Here is a 20,843-nt window from a genome sequence, read left to right as displayed (position 1 = left end):
AGAAAACAAGCGATGCTATACAGTAAACGAGGAAAAATATTTTTAAAACGATGAAATGTATTCCATATTATAATATTTAGTGTGTATTTTAATTTATCTAACATATTTATTTTTTAAACATTTTTTTTTTGTATTTTTCTGAAGCTGGAAACGGGGAGAGACAGTCAGACAGACTCCCGCATGTGCCCGACCGGGATCCACCCGGCACGACGCTCTGCCCACCAGGGGGCGATGTTCTGCCCCTCTGGGGAGTCGCTCTGTCGCGACCAGAGCCACTCTAGCGCCTGGGGCAGAGGCCAAGGAGCCATCCCCAGCACCCGGGCCATCTTTGCTCCAATGGAGCCTTGGCTGCGGGAGGGGAAGAGAGAGACAGAGAGGAAGGAGGGGGTGGGGGTGGAGAAGCAAATGGGCGCTTCCCCTATGTGCCCTGGCCGGGAATCGAACCCGGGTCCCCCGCACGCCAGGCCGACGCTCTACCGCTGAGCCAACCGGCCAGAGTCTTAAACATATTTTTTAAACTATAAAAATTGTTGCTACTCTCTTTGTTTGAAGATGAACAAAACCAATATTATTATAGAATTGTTTGCATCAAAAAATATGGGGGCCTGACCAGGAGGTGGCGCAGTGGACAGAGTGTCGGACTGGGATGCAGAGGATCCAGGTTCGAGACCCCGAGGTGGCCAGCTTGAGCGCGGGCTCACCTGGTTTGAGCAGAGCTCACCAGCTTAGACCCAAGGTCACTGGCTCGAGCAAGGGGTTACTCAGTCTGTTGAGGGCCCACGGTCAAGGCACATATGAGAAAGCAATCAATGAACAACTAAGGTGTCGTAACAAAAAACTGATGATTGATGCTTCTCATCTCTCTCCCTTCCTGTCTGTCCCTATCTATCCCTCTCTCTCACTCTCTGTCTCTGTCAATAAATAAATAAATAAATAAAATAAATAAATGTGTTTGAACAACAACAATAACAAAAAAATGGGGGCCTGATCGGGTGGTGGTGCAGTGGATAGAGCGTCAGACTGGGATGCAGAGGACCCAGGTTCGAGACCCTGAGCTCACCAGCTTGAGCGTGGGCTCATCTGGTTTGAGCAAGGCTCACCAGCTTGAGCCCAAGGTCTCTGGCTTGAGCAAGGGGTCACTTGGTCTGCTATAGCCCCCCCTGATCAAGGCACATATGAGAAATCAATGAATGAACAACTAGGGAACCGCAAGGACGAATTGATGTTTCTCGTCTCTCTCCCTTCCTGCCTGTCTGTCTCTCTCTCTGACTCTCTCTGTCTCTGCCACAAAAAAGGGGGGGGGGATTAAAACACATAAAATCATCTTTGGAACAATCAGGAAGATTTGATTATAAATTAGGTATCATGTGATATGAAGGAATTCTTTTTAATTCTGTTTGGTGTAATAATAGCAGGGTGGTTAGGTTTTTAAAAAGTCTCAGATGCATACTGAAGTATCTGCAAGTGAAATGCCATCATGTCTGAATTTGTGTTTACTCCAGCAAACAGTCAAAAATTGAAGGAGAACTGACGAAACAGAACTGGGGAAATGTTATGTGTGTGAAAATTTTCTGTATTAAAAAGTAAAGCAAAGCAAACACAGAATGCATATATATGTGTCTTTCTGTTTATATACATTTGTAGAGAGATAGAAAGAAATAGATTTTAAGGTTTTTCATGTCAGGAACTATAGCTGGGCAACCCCTGCTCCAAATAAGATTTTATAAAATAAAAGGAAGATAAAGGAAAAAATTAATACATAACATAAAGGCATTCTTTGTGTGTGCGTGAATCCTCGCATGTGCATATTTAAATCAAGCCCTGGATAATTTTATTAAAGAGTTTTGCCTGATTAATTTTTCACCAGTGTTTCCTGCCATGCTTCCAGTGAGTGATACCAGGGTCACCTGCATCAGCAGTAGCTAGTGTGCATGCTCAGTAGTGTTTTTCACACGCTGTGCCAAATTCTATAGTATTGCCACTGTAGTAATGGATGCCAGTCTTGGCCAACATGGAGACTTCCTCAAGGCTCAGTGGTTGTTGGAGACGGTAACCAGTTTTGCTTTGCCTGATTGTTTTCGTTGCCTGCTTGTACCCCAGCAGGTACTTCCACTTTTCATAAAAAGTTGAAGTCTAGAATTGACCGACTCCTGTGACTTTTCACTTTCTTTGTGGCCACCATCTTCCTGCCTCAAGTGCAGCCACCCAGATGGCCAGGCAGTAAGAAAGCAAGGCACCATTTAAAAAAAAATTTTTATTTTTTGTATTTTTCTGAAGTGAGAAATGGGGAGGCAGAGAGACAGACTCCTGCATGTGCCTGACTGGGATCCACCTGGTATGCCCACTAGGGGGCGATCCTCTGCCCATCTGGGGCATTGCTCTGTTGCAACTAGAGCCATTCTAGCACCTGAGGTGGAGACCATGGAGCCATCCCCCATGCCTGGGCCTACTTTGCTCCAATGGAGCCTTGGCTGCAGGAGAGGAAGAGAGAGAGAGAGAGAGGAAGGAGAAGGGGAGGGGTGGAGAAGCAGATGGCGCTTCTCCTGTGTGCCCTGGCTGGAAATCAAACCCAGGACTTCCACACACTGGGCCGATGCTCTATCACTGAGCCACCTGGCCAGGGCCAAGGCACCATTTTTTTATGATCTTCCTTCCCACTTTGGTTTTAGAATACTACCATTCTTATAAAATTACTTTGGTGTGTGATGAGGAATTCCTATCATGGTCTCAACTCTGCTGGCGCCTTCCTTTAACTCAGGCTTTGCTTTTTCCTTCTATCTTTTTTTATTTTTCCTTTTTCCTTCTTCTTTTCCAAGTGAGGAGAAGGGAGACAGAAGACAGACTTCCGCATGAGCCCCAACCAGGATCCACCTGGCAACCCCCATCTGGAGCCAGTGCTCTGCCTATCTGGGAACATGCCCAACTGAGCCATTTCTGGCACCTGAGGTGGAGGCTCCACGGAGCCATCCTCAGTGCCTGGGACCAATGTGATCAAACCAATTGAGTCATGGCTGCAGGAAGGGAAGAGAGAGCATGAGAGAGAGAAAGAAGGGGGAGAGGGAAGGGAAGGGGTGGAGAAGCAGATGGGCACTTTTTCTGTATGTTCTGACCGGGAATCGAACAGGGACATCCACATGCTGCTCTAGCACTGAGCCAACCGGCCAGGGCTCCTTCTTTTTTCCTTAGTTCTCCTTTGTAATTCTGAATTGCTCTGCTGCTTCATTCTTTTTCTTATTGTCTCGCATTTTTTCTATTTCCTCCTGCATTTTAGAGCTTTTTTCTTTTTTCTGTTGATATCATGTTTATTGAGTTAGTTTGGTGAGATAACTTATGTATGGCCTGATATATAAATATATTGCAGAAAAAATATGGTTTATTTTTATTTTTATTTATTTATTTTACCAGTGTTATGGCTGCCCGGGGTGGGGCTTCACCATCAGAATCTGCCTTTTGAATAGACTTCTATTGGCCTTGGTGCTGAGAGGGGGCTCTCAGAGATGACAAGCCTTGAGAGAATGACAGTAGAGAGGAGAAAATTCAGAAGAGGTCAAAGTTGACGGGTCAGAACTTCTTGCTCACGTGGGTGTGTTTGGGCAAGCCCAGGCGTGCATGATGCGTGTTCTGCAGTCCAAGGTGGATGCAGGCTGTGTCCTCGGCAGCGGAAGAATAATTCATAAGTGCGGGCATTTTCCCTGACTTATACTTTGAAAATCCCCCCTTAATTGTGTGTGCTTTGTGATTACAGGCCATTAGAGACCATTAGTGAGTGAACTATGAGATTTCGATCACGAAATGCAAACTCTCTTGTGAAATGCAAACTTAGTTTCACATATTAATTGCTTCTAATTAAGGAGGAGCATTTCAGCCAGTTAGCTTTTGGAATTTAAGTGTAATCAGAAGGATAATTCCAAGGTTTGCTAATTGCTTCCCCCATTGCAGCCCTTCTTCTTTGGTGCAGACATACAGTCTATGAGCACATGGATACACACACACACACACACACACACACACACACACACACACACACACACACACAGTGGCTGAGAGGCCCAGATGCTCTCTGGCTATAGTAGTTGTGTAGGGAGCACAGTCACCCGGACCCTTGAAGTTAACATGTAAAACAAATGGGGTGTGTGTGGCGGTGGAAGAGGGGGGGAATGGGGGCAATAAGAGAGAATAAGAACGCCAGACTGGACTAGATCCAGGTTCTAAACTGACTTGATGACTGAAGGTGTTGGCTAACGTTAGGCACGTCCTATCACTTCTCCAGATTTCTTGGATGCAAGGTGGCAAACGTCTCATACAGCATTAACCTTCCAGGATTCATGGCAAACTGCAGTGATTTGTGATAGCCTTCCATGACTGCGTGTGCAGTGGGGGCTCTGGAGGAACAGGGGAAGGCGGCCACCGACAGGCCTGGGTGTGCTATCGACACTTCCGCAGTCACAGCTCTCAGGTATTGTGGGCTGGTGGCTGGTCTGACAGCCCGTGGATGTTTTGAAGGAAGTCTTTGTCTCTTGGCACTCCAGTCCACTCTTATTTTTCTTCATGCATCTTTATCATTTAAACACTCTTTTCCTAGTTTGGGTGGTGCTTTGGCCTCTTAGTGTCTGCCTCATTTTCTGGATATCCGATCATGTTCCTGCTGATGGATAGCTCTTCTCTCCCTCAATCCATGGCAGAGAGTGTCCTGCTTTCCTCTGTTCCTGTCTCATCTTGCTTCTCTAGCAAAGAAAGAGGCTCTCAACAGGAGTCGACCTACCGCTGCTGCTGATTGAACTTTATAATTACCAAGATTTTTCTTTTGGCTCCTTGACTTGGGCTTAATGCTGCAATCCTCATTATTATATAATAACTCACCAGTCAGAACTTGCTTATCAATTTCTTCTCCATCTACATGATTATTTTCTTTATAAAAATAAGATGAGTTCTTGTCTACTTTCCCCCACCCCACTCCATGAGAATACAAGCTGTTGCCCATTGTGTATGAAGACAGTGCAGTTGACATGTGCTTCCTGGGCTTGCTTACACCTCACACTCCTGTACCCTCAGCCTCAGGTCCTGTGGGCAGGGAGCGGATGAAGAGGATACTCAGGAGAAAGGAATGTAAAGGGGTCCAAGGACTTTGTGGTCACCTCTGTTGGGTGGCACTGCTCACAGGGCTGTCTCACCATCAGGGCAAATGCTCTCTACAAGGTCAGTTCCCTCCACAGCTTCTCAGCTGCAGGGTCTCATTCTTGTGATTCAAGAAAGGGAATCTGTAAGGAAGAGGTGTGTAAACCTTGCCATCAACATCCTCGTGCTGGCTGTTGTAATTGCCCGGCAGGGAACCTACGCAGAAGATGGTGCCCAATGTGTTCTCCATTACAACAATGGGAACAATTAAAGAGATTCATTTTTGAGGAGTGTTCTCATTAGATGCAGCCTTCACTAAAAGTAATTAAAACTTGGCAGATATTCTTTTAAGATGATTAATAGGTCATCTCCACTTTTCCTTTTGGGAGGTCAGTTGCCAGTTACCAAAAATGAAACACCTGCTTTTACATCGATGTGGCTGCTGCCCGAAATTTAGCAGCGCACAGCATTCCTAGAGCTGTTAAATATGTCTGTCGTGCCAAAAAAAATGGGGCCTTATGTTTACCTAAGTCCTGAATAAATATGGTGGATTTTGGGACACAGATCTGATTAAAAACTTCTCCCCAGGCCAACATGAAAACTAGGTTAGCTTACTTAGGTATATGTAATTTATAAAGAATATAACATTTGATGGCAATGAATGGTCATTTTTGTAGAATAAAGCACGTTTAAAAGAAAGTGTCTTTCAATTTGAAACCCAATTAATGCAATTAATATTTTCCATGTTCAGTTTCAGGGAGTACATCTTCCTCCTCTTTTGAATGAACCAAGTGAGCATTAATATATGAAATTTACTACTGAAGGGCTTAGGAACAGATTGCTGATTATATCAGGAGAAGGTAAAGAGATGAGGTAATAAGACAGGAAACCCTACTTAATATTTTATTTTTTTCTAGGTAAAGTATCCATTAACAAGGACATTGTATTACCTGAGTATGTCATTTTTTGGTCAGTTTACTGTATACCTCTAATGTCTCCAGTGGTTCATAAAGTACAAAACCTTCCCATAGGAACTCTCACATTTCTGAACGAGTATTCTCGTCATCTTAGAGGTGGGGAACGCTGAGGCTGAATGTTGGTGACTGAACAGGAACTGTGTGTGTGTTCCACAGAAGTTGTTCTGATTCTCAGTTGACTCTTAATGTCCCCTCTAGTCTGGACCTCGCCACAGCTATCATTGCTTTGAACCTCCAGAAGTTAGTGAGGGACACATCATCTTTGATACACAGATGAGGATGCTGAGGCTCCAAGGTTTTAGGTGACTTGCTCAAGTCAAGTGGGTCAACTGGAGCCCTCTCAGTGCAGGGCAGAGGAGGTGTAGCCTGGCGTGAACATGCCCATTAGGTCAGGAGTTTCACAGTGGTGGCAGAGCACTGAAAGGGAGTTCCTCTCCCAGACACAAATGCGCAACTCCTGAGTCTTTCCCACAGATGAGTATGTTTTTGTGAGCATTCAAGGTCCTTATGTTGTTTCCAGATCTGGCCTGCATCGGCTATGTAGAATCACGGCCACCATCCACTAGAAGGAACAGGATGGCCTCTGCCGGTGCCACAGAGCCGCCAGGACAGCGCGTTAAAGCAGATTCCTGGAATTCTGAATCAGTTGGTCTGGGATGGCCCTGAAGATCCTGCTTTTCTAGCAAGCTTCCAAGCAGACCAATGCTGCTCATCCATGGTCCTTATACTACTTGAGAATCATCGGCCTATGAGAACCTTGTCATAAAATGGATCAGCAAAACTCTTTAAGGGCCAGTTAATAAATATGTTATGCTTCACAGGCCATGCAGTCTTGTTCCAACTACTCAACTCTGCTGTTGCAGCTCGAAGGCGGCCATAGACAATCTGTATGTGAACAAGTGTCTGTCTTCTGATAAATCTTGACAAGACAGGAGGCAGCCCATGGGCCGCAGCTTGCTGACCTCTCACCACATGCTTAGAGCAGTTTGGGTTTTCCCCATACCTTTGCTTCTGGCTGTCAAATGGGTCCATTCCTGGCCTGATTTTCTCCCGTGGTTACACCACAGATAAGGTATAATCATACCATAAACACTCAGAAAATAACAGCTTGTTTCAGATTCACCTGTCCCATAGTATCAGCAATATGACACCTTTATTTATTTTAATAAACACTGAATTTGTTTTTATAAATATTCCTTCTCATTATTAGGCATCACATTGAAAAAATAAATCCTAATGAGATGACAGAAGGGACCAGTTTCGATGATAATTTCGGCTTTCCCGGTGTCAGAAAATAGACCTATGGAACTCTTTACATCAACAATGCCTCCACGAAGTAGAACAAAAAATGAGTATTTAACAAGGTTGGCAAAACAAAGCAACAGAGTTGATGACCGCCTGACACACTCACTGCCTTCATAAAATATTTAACTTAAAAAAACGCTCTAGAAACAAAGACATACCAACAAGTTATATTATTTTTTATTCATGTTAGAAATTTCTATCAGTGTTTGAACATTAATATTTAGAGAGTTTGTACATTTTTGCCTTCCAAGGTTTACAAGGAGAACCACACTAGGTCACAAATGGCAACTAAGACACATTTCACAATTGCTTGAATATTCATGGGATCTCACTCTCTTAACACTGTTAAAACATTTTCTTTCCCTTGCTGTACTTTACAATGAAAAGTGTGCCTCACTCATGTCTCAGCAAAGTTACAGACATTATGAATTCATCACATATAAATTCTTTAAAAATATACTTCTGTCAAAAGACTTGATGACTACTATGTACACTACAAAAATAAATTTTCATATAAATAAATTATATGGCATACTTTTATCTTTGTAATTGAAATGACACAAACCCATTTCCACCAAAATTGGTAGACAATGAGACCCAGTTTGAATATTTATTTCCTTTAAACTCCTTAAACTAAAACCTACCAGGAGACCTTAATGCAAATGTTATATACTCTGAACTATTTAACATTAGTAAGCACTCTATACAAATAAAAATTCTGTTCCAAAGTAAAACATAGCTGTAATAGTGTTTCCAATAGAAATAAAAATCCCTGCATTTTTTTTTTGTTATAAACTGGCATGACAAATACTGTAGGAAAACATTCTTATGATACAAAATTATAAATATCAGCAAAGATTTCTTTTTAAAAATTAAAACATCCAAATGAACAAACAAGACAGACAAAATAAAACTATTTAAGAGAGAGAGATTCTAGTTGCCTGCCAGCCCCGTGCTCTCCCTTCGCCAATGTGACGACGGGAGAAAGTTCAATGCTGTGCAGAAAGCGGGGCCGCGCAGGCTGTCATGCACCACACAAGTCTGGCTCGGGGAAGGAGCGAGTCCACGCCGCGAGCCAGAGGGAAGGAGACCTCAGAACTTTGCGTCATCTCTCTCCTGAACGCAGGACATGTAAGTTTTCTGAGCAGAGCTGGGTGTTAGATTTCGGACAGTGTGGCTAACAGAGGCACCAAACAGTAGCAGTGGGGCCATCGGGGCCCCTGGCACATTAAACCCACACACCTGGTGCCCACAGGTGACTTCTGATTAGTATCTTACAGTTTCGTTATGAGTTTAGGGTCTGAGGTCACTGCACTGCTGGGTACTACTAGGGGCCCATTCATTGCCTTTCGGTTAAGATTTTTGACGTGAAATGGGAGCTGCCGTTTGTGTCCTCCTGTAGTAGCTTAGTCTGGGTGCCAAGCGCTTCCTCGACACGCTGGTCCCTGGCTAACAGCCAAGGAAGACCACACCTCAGAGCAAGACAACATAATCAATACAGAAGGCAAATCTTTAAAAATAATGCCTGGTTGAGAGATCTGCCTCTGTATCCGTTCTTCAGTGGACTGTATGCAATTAGCATCTTCCTGCTTGTCAAAAAATGTCACATTGAAAAAAATGTGTCACATTAAAAGAACTCTAATAATGGGAAGAGAAAGGAAATGATTTACTTAGAAAGTGTGCACCTACAATGTCGATATAAACACACTGAGAAGGACCCTTCTAAAGCTCGTATCTCACAGAACTCCTGACCCCACATCACTGTATTGGATGCTCACTATTTATTTTTAATGATGCAAATAGATCCAGAAAGCCCCAACCAACTGTGCAATTAAGTAAGAAAGGGATTTTAAATGGTAGGGACTCAAAACATCACCTCTGGGTTGGTTTATTGTGAGCCCAGAATGAACAGGCTTTTCTACCTGTAGCAGGGCCATTATCTCCAAAACCTTTTTAATCCACTCACATTTTTTTCATGTGATGGGGATGGTGTGTGTGTGTGCATGCATATGTGTGGTTTGTGTGTGTACTGGTCACAAGAGGTACAATCAAGGCTGTATAATACACTCATGGCCCAGCTGAGGCTCACCACTAGGCATGCTTTCTGATTCTTGAACAATAACGAAGATGAACAGATGTTAGCTCTATACCCTGAGGTTCCAACGTCCACCATAAAGATCCATTGGAACAAACTTATCTCCTCTGAAGCATGAGCTGGGATGTCTAGGTGGCAGCCAGCAATCTTAAGACATGCCTTGGAATTGAAGTGAATGCACTAGGCAGTAAAAGGTATCCTGACTTTTCCAGCTTGACTAGGGCAGAGCCCACTAAACTTTAGTGACTAAAGTTTACAGAGTGAAGGAAACAAAAAAAAAAGAGGAAAGAAAAAAGAATCAACAGTACATACAGTACATTGGGAAGTCACACACATGATTCACACACACAGATCGCATCCAACTACACCTAGAAGCCACCAGGGTTAACGTGCTTTCTTCATATCTGCTCATTAAACAATAACAAAATTATCACGCATAGCGTGTTTGAAAGTTAACAGTAACATTTCATACTACCACAGGGTTGTGATATGCAAATTAAAAATATTTTAAACAGAAACCTTTACAAAATAATCCTATTATATAAGCAATATTTGCATAGAATTATACAGGTAAATTATACAATATTTAAGCAGCAGCAACATATGCTGAAATTTAAGACTAAGTTAAGCCTGGTCATGGCACGGAGACCACTGTACAATAGGGAGGGGCCTCGCTGCAGCCACCACAGCCCACTCTGAGGCGGGGGCGGAGGAGCCCCAGACCACACTACTTTATATCCATTCCTTCATATTTACATATGTGTACACCTCTTAAATATTTATAGAAATATCTCACAAAATAATACAATCAGATACAGTGACAGCGAACTGCAGCTCTGGGGCAGTTCAGCTTGCTAACTCCAAGCAGTTCTCTTCAAGCAGTTCTGGGGAGAGGGGATGGGGAGAGGGATTCCAATCTTTGGCCTCTTTGCTCCCGATTTTACTCACCCTTTAAAAGAAAAGAAAAAGGGAAGTCAAGCTTAGTAACATATATGAACCCAGATTTATAAAGCACAAGAACAGGCAGAACGAATCTACGTATGAGGAATCAGGTTGCGGGGGTGTCCGGTGGGGGTGGGAGGGGTTTCCAGGGGCTGCTCATGATCCTTTCCTTGATCTAGGGGCTAGTGACATGGCTGTGTTCACTGATCGCAACACCTGCAGAGCACTTTCATAAAGACTGCACAACAGGTGTAGCTGTTAGCATCTTTGTTAGGATGCAGTGATCCTCAACAGGCTAATAGTGTCGGGAGGAACCCAATTTGGGACAAGACTGGTTCCCCAGTGATGACAGAGCTTAGAGAAGCAGCCTTGCCTTGAGGATCAGAGGTCACTGGCGTTCATTTCGGGATGTGCTGATGCCAAAGGGCTCCAAGCCCCAGAAACCCCCAAGGAGTTTTGTTTTTAGTGCCCAATGGCCTCACACACCTCAGCTGGAGCCGCTGCCCCGGGGCCTCTCCTCACACTCCACGTCCTGCAGCTCTATGACCTCCACCTTGGAATCCCTCCTCTCGCACCGGATGTTAAAAGGCACATGGGGGTCCTCGAACAGTCTGGGGTCCGTCTGGGGGTAGTCCTCGTAGCCTGGGCACAGCCCGCCTCGGGGGTTTCGCCCGGACCCGGGGGCAGGTGGGGGGTGCACGGCAACAGTCACGGACGCCGAGGCCGTCACGGTGGTGATGGGCTGGCAGTAGCTGGGCACAGAGCTGCCCATGGCAGTGAACACTGGGTGCCGAGGGGTGTGAGAGCGGGCTCCCCGGGGGCCCATGCGGTCCCTATTGCTAGGGCCAGAATGCCCTTCAGTAGAAATTTCAAAAGCGTCTCTGCGCGGTCGGTAGGGGGGTGGCCGCAAGCCTTCTCTCAGAGGTTCCCTCTGGGGCTGCTGGCCTGGCCATCCGGGCGGCAGGGACCCCGAGTCCAGGTGGGGCTGCTGCTGAGCGTTCAAGGGCGGATGATGCCTTGCTTCCGGATGGACCACCTGCAGAGGCAAGGGCGGGTTAAAGCAGGCTAGGTGCTAAGCCCAGGGTGGGCAACACCCTTGCTGCTCCCGGCCCTCCCTAACTGGCTCCAGTTCCAGCCTGGCCACCCACATACAGCTCTTCTTAACCAAGAGCTCCTGTGACCCCACAAACGACTGGGAGAAGCCTGGGGGAGCCATCAGGGTCCTTCCACTCACAGAAGGAAAACCCCATTCTCTCAGAGCCTCCACAACGTGGCAGAGGAGTGCCGTATTTGGACCTTGTGTCTCAGCTTTCATCAACACAGCTGGCTGGACACATACAGCTGTGGCCCATAAATGCAGGGCTGTGGTCGGAGTATCCAAGCTGCCTCCCTCCCATAGTTCACCCCACCCTGCGCAGGAGGGTCAGATCTTCAATGCCTCTCTTAAAACCACTAAGCATCTGGCCCTGGCTCACCCAAATGCCAGACGTTCGCAGGACTGTCTGTATCTACACTGTTGAATGTGGTAGTCGTTAGGGACATATAACTACTTATATTTCAATTAATTTAAATTCAAAATTCGGCTTCTCATCTCACTAGCCACATTTCAAGCGCTCCACAGCCACACGTGGCTACAGATGGCATTTGCACCATCACAGAAAGTTCTACGGGACAGGGCTGCTCTGTCTGGCTGTTAGGAATCTGGTTTCTGGGTCTCTATACAAAGCGTGGAGCAGCACAGTGGCCACATCAATCAAAAGGACCGTGACCAACTTCAAAGTCGGTCAGCTTGTACCTATTTTTAGGCTCCCGCTGAACAAAACCAGATTCACACTGCAGCTCAGCAGGCATCGCCCTGGGGGGTAGGAGGAGGAATATTTAGGTTATTTGGTTGGCCCTTCTCTCTCTCTCTCTGTCTCTCTTTCTCTCCCTAGGCAGGCCTGCTCTGGCCTGGGACTGGAATACCCATTTCCTGGACAGCAGGAGGTCCTTAGCTGGAGGGACACAGCCTTGGGCTGTGTGTGCCACGCTCTAGGAGGGCTGAGGACAGCTTGGAAGCACAGAGCCCAGAGCTCACAGCTTTCCGGGACTCCCAAAGGCTAAGCTTCTCAGCCCCCTAGAGCCAGCAAAGCTTCCGGTAAAGCTTAGACAGTAACAATGGAAATAAATTTTGTACCAAGGGTAATCAATTAAAGGTAACAGAAGTGGGAGAAAAAAAATATATCACTTTTGCTAGCAATAAAGGTCCTACTCCAATTTTTTAAAGTATCATTTTTAAACAATATACAGCTTAAAGGGGGGGGGGGGAGGCAAGTCCTGCTCTACTGATAGCCTTTTACCTCAAACTGTACTTCTCCCAAATAAGAGGTCTGCTCCTGCTCTGTGGACTTCACCAGGCCTCGCCGCTGCCCTTTCTGATCCACATGAGATCCAACTCCTTGAACCTGACACTTTTATAGTCTAAGGAGAGTCAAATATTGGCAATTTCTTATGAATCCACCTAATCTCTCCTCTGCTTTCACACATTGTCAGAGCTGCTGCTCAGAGCAGGGAGGGACTGCCCCCGAGGGAGACTTACTGTGGAGCGGGCAAAGACAGGGTTTTCTGTGGCTTCCACGATCACTTGGTGGGCAGGGCCTCTGCTGCCCTGCTGGGCCTCGTACTGCCGAAGCTCCTCGCTCAGTCCCGACACCGTTGTCTGAGAACTGTACTCCGAGTCGGAGGAATCAGATCCATTGTTTGCATGACTGGGGGGCACGACAAACCGGACCACGCTGGGGGGTGGCTCAGGGGAAGGGGTGGGCAGCCGGTTCAGCCCGTTGGCTGGAGATACCTATTTAAGAGAATTCCATATTAAATGTGCTATCGTCCATTTACCTGTTGTACACAAAGTTCAAAGCACAGTATTCTTCAGGGATCTCTGCCCGCCCAACCCCCCCCCCCCCCCCCCCCCGCCACCACTCAGCTCTATTCACCTCCCCCTTTCTGCCACCTTGAGAAGGACTCCAAAGTCTGACAGCTGAGCAAAAGGACTGCCCTCTGCTCTACCACACTGGAAAGGCAGGCGGGGCCCTTTCCACTCTTGTTCAAGCCCAGATGTTTTTCTAGAGTGGAAAACACTTCATGGATACAGACCTATAGGACTCAGGCTGCCAATCACTTCATTTAAAAAAAAACCCCAAAACTAGTGCTACGACCCCAAGACTATTCCATTGAAGAGAAAAAAAAAATTGATAGTTATATTGAGATGTTTAAAGAAAAAGTAAATCAGCAGTGCAGATATAGCTAAATATCTAAATTAAGAGTGACACCAGGAAAATCAGCATTCAAGTGGCCCGTGGACTGCACACTACACCCGGCATATGACTGACCTCAGGACACGGTCCGAAGAAGGACAACAGGACTGGAAGCAGGACCAGCCCATTGAGAACACCCAGGATTGTTAGGATTGCCAGGACAGCAAAGAAATACCTTGAAGATAAAGGGGGAACAGAAACATTCACTGTGGCAAAGGAAAATGAAGCTACCGTCCAGGTGCCCACATATTATATCACCTTGGAAGCCAAAGATGAGCGAGGCCCACACCGGGGTGAAAAGGCCATTACCAAAAACACAGTTCAAATTCAGCACAAGGTTAGACTTTTTTCCTTCTTTTCTAACCTTATGATTTTGAGGGCTGCATTCCACAGCCCAGAGTGTTATTTCATGTAGAGAGAGGAGAAAAAGACCCAGTTTGTTAATTTGCTGAAACCTCATGGCACGTAATGTTATTTATGCATGTGTTTCACAAACACAAAAATATGGAACCGGCACTGAATGGCTGAGCAGACTGAAAGCACAAATACAATGTGGAGGGGCCCTGCCCACGAACACCCGGCAGAAGCAAACAAATGAAGCGAAGGGTGTAGAATTTAAACAATTTCGCTCAGGAGGCCGCTAATCCACTGTGAAATGCTTCTGCATCTCAGATCGGGGTATCTTAAGTCTCCAGCTATCAGGTAAGGCTTTCCCTGGGCTTTCATTAATCACGACTTTCTGTCTAGAACTGTTGAATTCCAGTTTGACCAAAGAGCTAAAACTGCCACCACTACCCTTTTTTCAGTACACGGAAACTAGCTTTCTGCAAAGAAAATGCAGCCCATTCTGTGGTTGCTGGGGCATTTGTGTGTGTGTGTGTGTGGGGGGGGGGCAGTCCGCAGGGATGGGGCTGCTCTGTGGCCAAGCCTTTGTTGAACAATTTAGCATCTCTGAATAGCCTTGTTTTGCAACAGCCAATTCCAACATAAAGGCCGCAGCACCATGAAGAAGGGGAGAATGCACAAGTGGCCCCACTTTCCCACCACCGAGGGCTAAGGTCTGGGATTGTTCATGAATACCAAGGTAAACCTGTCAGCCGGGATGGCCACTGGCGGACACCCTCCGTAGCGGGAGGAGCAGACGCAGAGCAAGTGTGTGTTTCTGGAACTAATGATTTTGCTGGAAGTGGGCTGTGTTCAGGGAGAACTCAGGATGTTCTGGGAAGAGGGAGGGCAAGTATCTATCTGTTAAAGGTCCTCTGGATCATAAAACAGAACAGGCACCAAATGCTGCAATTTCTATATATGTTTCGACATTAGATGAAAGGAGAGGGAATCGCTATAAAAATACAAATACCTCGCAGCTATTGTAAACACTAGAAACTTCTGAACTGCATTAGTAAAAGCTGAGCAGCCAACGTCTTGCTCTAATGTAAACTGCGGGAACTTTAGGCAGAGGCATACATCAGCGGCAGGCAGTAAGACATTTGCGTCCCATCCATCTAACCGTAGAATAAACAGACCAATTAGATTTCTGACGCTTAGTGTATACAATGTCTGCTCATCTAGTTGACCCCAGTGAGGACTTTATCAGGTCAATCCATCCAGTTCTAGAAAACGGGAAGCCTTTTTAAGTGCTTGAAACAAGAACTCTGATATCTCTGAGAGAGTACAAGCCAGGGGTTAGATGAGAGAGCTGGGATTCTGCCCTCCACCGAGGGTTCCAGTGGTTTGGTAAGACCCAGGCTGTGTTTCCTCTGCGTGGTCACTTGGCACACACCACAAGACAGACTGCCTGAGATCCCATCATCCACTGTGCATTTCCCATGGTTGTGAACTGCCCATAAGTTACATGGAGAGGAACAGGGTCCACATTATTTGCTGTTGTGTGAAACGACACTTATGAGGTGCTTGTCACACTGTGTCAAATGAGAAACTGCACAAAAAAACACTCTTTTGACATACGGTGTTTTATACCATAAAGAAACAACTACTTGGCCCTGGCCAGTTGGCTCAGTGGTAGAGCATCAGCCCTGTGTGTGGATGTCCCACGTTCGATTCCTGGTCAGGGCACACAGGAGAAGCCATCATCTGATTCTCCACCCTTCCTCCTCTCCCTTTTCTCTCTTTCTCTCTCTCCCCTCCCACAGCCATGGCTTGGTTCAAGCACACTGGCCTTGGGCGCTGAGGATGGAGCCTCCGCCTCAGGTGCTAAAAATGACTCAGTTGCGTGCATTGCCCCAAATGGTCAGAGCATCACCCCATGGGGGACTTGACTGGTAGATCCCAGTGGGGGCACACACGGGAGTCTGTCTCTCTGCTTCCCCTCCTCTCACTTAATAAAAAAGAAACAACTACTAATGCCCGAATAAATAAATGTAAGCAAAGGAAATAAAAGTCAAATTAAGAACTTAAAACCCCGACCAAAACTTTATTCTTTCTGGTAGTGACAAATAAGAATATATATTAATTGGCTTGTTAACCGATCAATAAGTCTGGCTGAGGACACCAGATATGTGGGAATCACCTGGGAGCAGCTGGCTGGGAAGGCAGGCTTCTCTACCCTCCCACCTCCAGTGAAAATCGATCTGCACTGACAGAGTCTTGGATGATTCACAGGCACATTACAGTTTGAAAAGTGTGATCTACACTCATCAGGATCTCCTCTTCACTCACCTACACCAAAATGACAGTGATCAGACTCTGGCTCTCCTCTTCGGAAGTTTGGTGAAGCTCAGATGTGGACCTGTCTAGCGGGGGATGCCACACACCAGTGGATTGATGTTTGTTTTTTTCCATAACAAACTGGCTACAACAGAAAACCTTTCTTTGTACTTGAAAATGAAAGGCCTACCAAAGACACACAGAGTCCCCAGGAAAGCCTGTTTGGGTTTTCTCTCCAGATTACTGAAGTATTACAAACAAGCCTGCCATTTCTCAGATTCAGTCTGGATCCTGGATGATCACTTATGGGCCACTGCTCCCTGCCTTCCCTTCCCTGGAGCAGTGGCGTGGCCTCCAAGAGCAGATGCAGATGCTCCATGAAGCAGCAGAGCCTGTTCAGAGAAGTAAGTGGTCTTGCCCTGCTGTTCACAAATTCTTCTAAAAAGGGAAACTCACTCTTCTTCTATGCTTCACAGTCACACGGTTCACTAACTTCACCAGAAAGTCCTTGTCTTGAGATCCAAAGAGAGGTATCTGACATTAAAGTCACCTGCTAAGTGTGTCCTAAATCTTAGTGAAAACTTGAATCTGAAATCTAGGCACATTATCTTCACTTCTTAAGAGAGTAAAATCTAGGTGACAATTTTAGGTACTTGTATGTTTTCTTTGATACAGTTTCGAAGGAGAAGTGAAGGTCAGATTCAGTCAATTAATGGGAACCAGTCATCTCCTTCTGTAGATATTTCTAAGTTGGATTACCAATAATGGAGTACTGGGTGATCCTTTGGCCTGCAGCTGTGGAGTTGCCTTTGCTGCCAGCCCTAAACCCTATATTTTTTCTCCCCAAGATGGCCCTAGTGGAGACCTTGTCTTTATACCCCCAGCATAGCTCTGAGTTAACAAACTAAAAAAAATGTGATGTCTGACCAGGTGGTGGTGCAGTGGTTCCAAACCCCAAGGTCATTGGCTTGAGTGAGAAATCAGCTGGCTATAGCCCAGGCTCACCAGCTTGATGTGAGGGTCACCATCTTGAGAGTAGGATCACAGACATGACCCCATGGTCACTGGCTTGAGCCCAAAGGTCGCTGGCTTGAGCAAGGGGTCACTGGCTCAGCTGGAGCTCCCCCCATCAAGGTACATATGAAAAAGCAATCAATGAATAACTAAAAGTGCCACAACTACGAGTTGATGCTTTTCACCTCTCCCTTACTGTTTGTCTCCGTGTGTGTGTGTGTGTGTGTGTGTGTGTGTGTGTGTGTCTCAATCGCAAAAAAAAAAGGGTGGCATCACAGATTATAGTAATCAAAACATACTGCATACTTTAAATATATATGAATTTTGTTGGTCAATTATAAATTATACCTCAATAAAGATGGGGGTAAGTTGAGTCATAATGAAGAAATGCTCTAATCCAGTGGTCCCCAACCTTTTTTTGGGCCACGGGCTGGTTTAATGTCAGAAAATATTTTCACAGACCGGCCTTTAAGGTGGGACGGATAAATGTATCATGTGACCAAGACAAGCGTCAAGAGTGAGCTTTAGATGGATGTAACAGGGAATCTGGTCATTTTTAAAAAATAAAACATCATTCAGATTTAAATATAAATAAAACGGAAATAATGTAAGTTATTTATTCTTCCTCCGCAGACCGGTACCAAATGGCCCATGGACTGGTACCTGTCTGCGGCCCGGGGGTTGGGACCACTGCTCTAATCTACCACATACAGAAGGAAATAAGCAACAGAAATCATATGAGCAAATAATGATTTTTAGAAATAGGCTTCTCTCCTACTCTTGCTTACCTGACAATGAAATCAAACTCTGATCCTGCAAGCATCAGCACTCCCAGCAGAGTAGAAACGGCCCCATCCAGAACGGGCGCAAACATGTGCTCCAGGGCCAGCACGGCCCTGCGGTTCTTGTCGCCGATGGCGGTGAGAAAGGCCTGTGCAACGAGAAGAGGGGAGATGGTCAGAGTCCTGAACCTGACTCAGTCAGTTGTCAGCTCTGGCTTCAATTCTGCAGCTGCTTTCCTCTGCCTTGACGGAACCTCTCGGATCTTCTTGTGGAGCTCTTGGAACTTACTGAGGATTACTCATCTAGCTAAACCAGGGCTTACGCTAAAACAGCCTGTTCATGATCCTGGGTCATAGTTGGTGTTGATATAAATCTTGAATAAAAACAGCGAAAGAAGATGGAAAGCATGCTTACCTGAAATTAAAAACCGAACCAATATAGAAAAATGAGCAAATGTTCTCACCTTTGAGTTTCTCCCCCACCCAAATTCTTTCACACCACTCACATGGGAGCTCGCTAGCTGTGAAAGCGACATTATTTTGCCTGATTGTATGGTCAAGATCTTACTTCTGAATGGACTTAGTTTTTAGCTCCGTGTCACAGATGCACCTAACCTAGGTGCTAAATACTTATTTCCTCATGAGTATGCTGAGGTTAGAATTTCTGTCACTGTGCTCAAACTAATGTGCTTGTAGTACATCAAAGCACCATGGAGCAATCATAAGAAAAATGCAGGCAGTCCCTGGTTACGGACGGGATATATAAGTATACATATACACAGAAAGGTAAAAATAAATACTATGTTAAGACAAATGTGTGTCTAGGCTGCATTTAACAGGTCAATGTACTTTCAACTTCTTTTTTTTGTTTTTGTATTTTTCTGAAGTGAGAAGCAGGGAGGCAGAGACAGACTCATGCATGCACCCTACCGGAATCCACCTGGCATGCCCACCAGGGGACAATGCTCTGCCCATCAGGGCGTTGCTCTGTTGCAACCAGAGCCATTCTAGCACTTGAGGCACAGGTCATGGAGCTATCTTCAGCACCCAGGCCAACTCTGCTCCAATGAAGCCCTGGCTGTGGGAGGGGAAGAGAGAGACAGAGAGAAAGGAGAGGAGAAAGGGTGGAGAAGCAGATGGGCGCTGCTCCTGTGTGCCCTGGCTGGGAATCGAACCTGGGACTTCCACACGCCAGGCTGACGCTCTACTGCTGAGCTAGCTGGCCAGGGCTTGTACTTCCCAACTTCTATACAAATTCAACTTAAAAACAAATCTACAGAACCTATCTCATTCGTAACTCGTGGACTGCCTATTTAGAATTTTAAGTGAAATGAATCCTGTCCTGAGACTACATGTGGGCACATCCATCTCCCTTGTGTTCTCTATAGCTCTTCCAGGTCAAAAACGCTGTTTTACTAAATGGCAATTTTACAAAGTCCCAGTGTATCAGGCTGTTAGCTTCGACTGCTGGCTTGAGAGTGACCCAGGACTGATTAAATATGGGTCAGTTACTGTTACACTCTGTTTGGTCCTACAGCAGGAACCCAACAGGGAGGGTGGGTGGGCCTGGCACATGTTCTCTCTGCTTGAAAGTTCAGGCTGTTCTGGGATAAGCTGAGGAGAGAGCTGGCAACTCTGCAGGCTGCAGCTCCTCCAAAACCCAAGCCCACAGCATTGCAGGGTGCATTCCCATCCCGTATGCACCCTGTAAAGGGACAGGGTGCTTATTTTCCTTAACGGACCAAGATACAAAAGTATACCAGGGAGTGCTATGAGTCTTCACACTTCCCCCTTAAGCGGGTACTATATATGAATAGTTAGAAGATTTCAGGGTCGATCTGGTTGCCTTTCTCTCTGGGGAGGAAAGCACCATCACACCTGGAACCATGTGACTTTGGGCTGCGCTTGGGCCATGAAGCCAGAATAGAGGTCAAGGTGGTTTATCCCCTCACATTCCGTTTATGCTACGGAAACAGTGAACTGACAGGAACCCTGATTCCCTAAAAACATCCACGGAAGAAAAGTGCACTTCATCAACAGCAGGCACTGCCCACTTTAAACAGACCTTTACATGCAGGGTATGGTGAGAACACTGTGTCCTAAGTGTACACAGTCTCTTGAGGAATACTTAGGCTCGAAGCACTAAGCCCGGATTGCTGCTCACAAAGTCAAGCTGGCTCTTGATACTCCTGAAAATTCTCAGAAGTAAATCTTGCCTGAGCAGTAGAGACATTCCTTCATTGTTTATTCAACCCTGGTGTGGGTATTCGGGTTCATACCACCTCATGGGCAGAGACCTGGGGTGCCCCTGCAGCTTAAAGACGGAGTTGTGCATTTCCATTGTAAGAATCTGCTCCAGGACAGATCTGCCTTTGTTTGCAATGTAAACTACCAGAATAAAATGACCTGTGAAATCTTAAATTCACACACAATGTTTTCTCCTTTTTTGAAGAAATATTGGAATTATTTCTTTTATTTATATTTATTTTTACTTGTTTTTTAGTGAACTGAGAGGCAAGGAGGCAGAGAGACAGACTCCTGCATGCGCCCTGACCCGAATCCACCTGGCAAGCCCCCTACTGGGCGATGCTCTGCCCATCTGCTTCTCTGTTGCTTGGCAACCAAGCCACCTCAGCTCATGAGGCAAGGCCAT

The 20,843-nt window shown here is 45.8% G+C and overlaps 1 protein-coding gene across 4 annotated transcripts in view; it reads right to left on the bottom strand.

The window, feature by feature from the left end:
- Positions 1-7,577: 7,577 nt before the first annotated feature.
- PTCH1 (patched 1) overlaps positions 7,578-20,843 on the bottom strand; it is a 63,653-nt gene continuing 50,387 nt past the window's right edge. For all 4 annotated transcript variants that reach the window (XM_066368336.1, XM_066368339.1, XM_066368337.1 and 1 more), the window contains 5 exons: positions 18,197-18,339; positions 13,806-13,905; positions 13,013-13,267; positions 10,921-11,470; positions 7,578-10,441 (listed from right to left, as the gene is read on the bottom strand). In XM_066368336.1, coding sequence (XP_066224433.1) covers positions 10,922-11,470; positions 13,013-13,267; positions 13,806-13,905; positions 18,197-18,339 — 1,047 coding nt within the window. In that variant the 3' untranslated portion in view covers positions 7,578-10,441; position 10,921. The remainder of the gene's footprint in view (positions 10,442-10,920; positions 11,471-13,012; positions 13,268-13,805; positions 13,906-18,196; positions 18,340-20,843) is intronic.

Source organism: Saccopteryx leptura, chromosome 2 (assembly GCF_036850995.1).
Source record: "Saccopteryx leptura isolate mSacLep1 chromosome 2, mSacLep1_pri_phased_curated, whole genome shotgun sequence".
Classification (NCBI taxonomy): domain Eukaryota; kingdom Metazoa; phylum Chordata; class Mammalia; order Chiroptera; family Emballonuridae; genus Saccopteryx; species Saccopteryx leptura.
This window is presented reverse-complemented; position numbering and strand designations above follow the sequence as displayed.